We start from the raw sequence: 3847 nt of genomic DNA, 5'->3' as shown, positions 1-3847 counted from the left end.
GTATCATGTGGCGCATCTCGGCATCATAGTCTGTGAAGAATTCATGCTTTCAAGGGCTGGCTTAGATATACAGATAACAGTCATAATTAGGGCAAGAGTTTGCAGGCAATGAAAAGAGAGTAATTGACAAACGTGAGCAATATCTAATCCTTTAAAGCCTGAAAGTGCCTTGGGGGGAGGGGACAGGAGCCGGCTGTGTGGGGGCGGTGGGGCTCAGATACTGGGCATTGAAAGCCTAGAGCCAGCTGTGCGCTGGGGAGACGGGGCATGAACCAGCTGTGTACAGGGGAGATGAGCAGGGGAGAGGTGCTGTGGACACGGCCGCGAGCAGCTGTGAGTGCCGTCCTCTCTGCAGCATGATGAGAGAGCCTGGCGTCCCACTGCCGATCCCAGACTTGTATGAAGAGGGAAGAAATTGGCATCAAGTCTCAACCGCAGCCAGCCTGTGCCCTGGGGAGGAGACGGGTGTCTCCAGGGAGAAATCTGGGGGATTGTGACCCTGCATGCCCCACCCACCCTCTGATCAGCAATTCCGGATATTAACGGTGATTCCAGAAACAAAGAGTAATTTTGGGAAAAAATGCAGTCCTAGCTACAATTTCCAGAAAACGCTGGCCCTGGTTGTAACATTAAATCCGATAGTCTCAAGATCTAGGCCTGTGTTGATCAGATCTGTCACTCTGCCTTCACGGAGTTCACTCTGCTGGTGGGTTGTACCCCTTCCCCCATTCTGTGTCTGCCTTGTCTATTTAGATTGTAACTTCTTCAGGGCACGGGCCATCAATGCTTCTCGGTTTGTACTGTGCCTAGCAAAATGAGGACCCACTGTTAGTTGGCCCTTAGGCACTAAGGTAATGAATATGATTTATAATAATCATCTCCTGGCACTTTGAGCCAAGGAAGCCGGCCTTGGGACGTTACTACTTAAAAGTGAGCTGGGCTTAAAAGCATGGAATATTCTTTGTGACAAGTATCCCACAAATTCCACTGACCTCCCTTGTTTTCTTTGTCTTGAGCAGGGTTTCCAGTTTCCAGAACTGATGTGATCTCGCAGCTGGAACGAGGGGAGGAGTCGTGCGTCCCAGACCTTCATGGCTCTAAGAAAAAAGTGCTCCCGAGAGCTGCCTGCATAGGTGAGGCATTGGTTAAACCAACCCCAAAACTGTCGGTGAATACAGGAAACATTTGGGATGCCCTACAAAGATCTTGTGAGCTCTCCAAGTTCAGGATTGTTCCCTGCAGATGTGGAATCGTTAGGCAGAGGTCACTCATGGCTTCCCACCTATCCTGACTGACAACTGGCAGCAGGTCCCTCCCCAATCTCGCTGTCCCCTGAGATTTCTTCTGAGATACGGACCCAGAACTGATCCCTTCCTTTCTCTCCTCTGGGGAAGGTTTAAGGGAAAATCAGCTCCTGATAGGTTTGATCTGTCCTGTACACGTTTTCGTTCCTTCATCCCTTTTTCCGTTCTTCTCTCTGAGATTTCCTTTCTCTCTGGCGCAGGCAGAGACTTACGTCTGGATTCTCTCGGTCTCCCGTCAGGTTTTGGGATGGTGAGTGAAAATGAGGAGGAACCCCAGCAGGAAGATGCTGAGCGAGTAGAAGCCCATGGGATGTTGTCAGGAAGGTCCAAAGGGAATGATTCTGGGAGCTGTGCACGCCCAGAAAAAACAAAAGCCTGTGAGAGTCAGCAGAGGCCAGAGGAAAACTTCGGTAGCCAGTCAGACCTTATTACACGTGAGAGAATGAACTTGGAAGGAACACGCTACACATGCCTCGAGTGTGGGAAAAGCTTCAAAGGGAGCTCGGACCTTCTCAGACATCAGAGAATCCACACGGGTGAGAAACCTTACGCATGCTGTGTGTGTGGGAAATCCTTCAGGCAGAGCTCGCATCTCATTGCACATAAGAGAATCCACATAGATGAGAAACCTTATGGCTGCCCTGAGTGTGGGAAACACTTCAAGCAGAGCTCAGACCTTATTACACATCGGAAAATCCACACGGGTGAGAAACCTTATGGATGCCCTGAGTGTGGGAAACACTTCAAGCAGAGCTCACACCTAATTACACATCGGAAAATCCACACGGGTGAGAAACCTTATGGATGCCCTGACTGTGGGAAGCACTTCATTGACAGTTCATCCCTCCTCTCACATCAGCGAATCCACACAGGAGAGACCCCCTACATGTGCTCTGAGTGCGGGAAAAGCTTTAATCGGAGCTCTGTACTGACCACACATAGAAGAATCCATACGGGTGAGAAACCTTATGGATGCCGTGAGTGTGGCAAACACTTCAAGCAGAGCTCACACCTTATCACACATCAGCGAATCCACACAGGAGAGAGGCCCTACATATGCTCTGAGTGTGGGAAAAGCTTTAATCGGAGCTCTGTACTGACCACACATAGAAGAATCCACACAGGTGAGAAGCCTTATGGATGCTCTGAGTGTGGGAGAAGCTTCAATCAGCGCTCAACCCTTATTAGACATCAGAAAATCCACATAGGAGTCATCTGTAACAAATGCCTTAACTAGGGCTGGCCAAAGGTATTTTTTTCTTTTAAATCACATTTGCTAATTCCCACTTAGTGATCTGTGCCCCATCTTCACCGTGGTTACTCAGCTCCCCCAGATGAGTTGCCTGCTCCTGCCTTTTGCAGCTCACCCTTCTTTGGGGTCAGTCCTGTGATGTTTTCTATCAACTCCTTTCCTTTTGGGTCAAAGGAGCGTGTGTCCCTCCAGCCAGGAATGTTCATCAGCTCCAGGTGGGGGAGAGAGGTTTGTTCCCAACAAGCTACACTGAGGCAAAAACTACCCGTGCCTTACATCCACTAGGACTGTACATGGCGTTGGCTGCTCAAGTTAGTGATCTTGGTGTTAAAAGACAATTACAGTTGTCGTGCAGATGCAGCCGAGGTGCCGTGGTTGGCATTAGCTTTCCCCCCCTTGACCTGACCTAAACTCCATCACATGTCCTAGTCTAAACAAAGCCTGAGCATCACAGTTATACTGTTCCCCCATTTAAAAACCATTGTTAGTCATCAAGTTCCCCCACCAGGATCATATTGTTTCATTCCCAGTTGTCACAGTTCATCAGAGCGCTGTTGCTTCAGGTTTTCCTGAAGGCAGATATTTTTACTCCCGTTTTCCTCCCTTAAAATATATTGAAGTATAACAAAGAGCAGGAATAGGGAAGGGATAGGGAAAAATGTCTTTTCCCCTCTGTAACAACAGAAGAACATAGGGTAAATCAGAGGGATTCTCCATCACCATCTCTATCCCCCTGTTCTTCAATTGGTAAGGTCAATATTTCCCGAAGGGGCTGGGAAGAGGATTCTCTAGTAAAGGATTTGGAACTAAGCAAAAGACCCATTCATTTGCCTCCCAAAGCAGTTGTGGCCCATGCCCTGCAGGAGGTTGCTCCTGAAGATCTTCCCTTCCTAATCAGGTGCATGTTGCCTCTTATTTGGGAAATGCAATCCCTTCCTAGGTAGAGATGGGAAAAATGGAAGTGACATTTCTGTTCAGCTCACTCCTGGGAGATGCTGTAAATGTGTAGGAAATGACATCCATGAGGAATGTGATAGAGCTGCAGAAAGACACCCATTTTGAGTAGATACCTGACATTTGGTGTCTTAGAGGGATTCTAAGCCGCACCTGAATTTAGTCCCTTATTTAAATCTGTGCCACCAGATTAAAGAAACAAAAGGGCATATTTGGGGGAGTTCTACCTCAGTATCGCTACTGGTATGTTGTGTGGTTGGTGAAGAATTCTACGCCAGAGCCGTGTAAAATTGCTACAACTAAGGTCAAAGATTTGACAAGAACTCAGGTAGAAATG

General features: G+C 48.1%; 1 protein-coding gene across 1 annotated transcript; it reads left to right on the top strand.

Moving 5' to 3' along the window:
- Positions 1 to 1436: 1436 nt before the first annotated feature.
- Positions 1437 to 3446, top strand: LOC142070288 (uncharacterized). Its single transcript, XM_075123866.1, has one exon. It carries the CDS (start codon positions 1552 to 1554, stop codon positions 2539 to 2541), a length of 990 nt encoding a protein of 329 aa, XP_074979967.1. The 5' UTR covers positions 1437 to 1551; the 3' UTR covers positions 2542 to 3446.
- The last annotated feature ends 401 nt before the right edge of the window (positions 3447 to 3847 follow it).

The sequence above is a fragment of the Caretta caretta genome, chromosome 28 (assembly GCF_965140235.1).
Source record: "Caretta caretta isolate rCarCar2 chromosome 28, rCarCar1.hap1, whole genome shotgun sequence".
NCBI lineage: Eukaryota > Metazoa > Chordata > Testudines > Cheloniidae > Caretta > Caretta caretta.
Note: the sequence above shows the minus strand (reverse complement) of the source record. Positions and strands in the feature narration are given on the sequence as shown.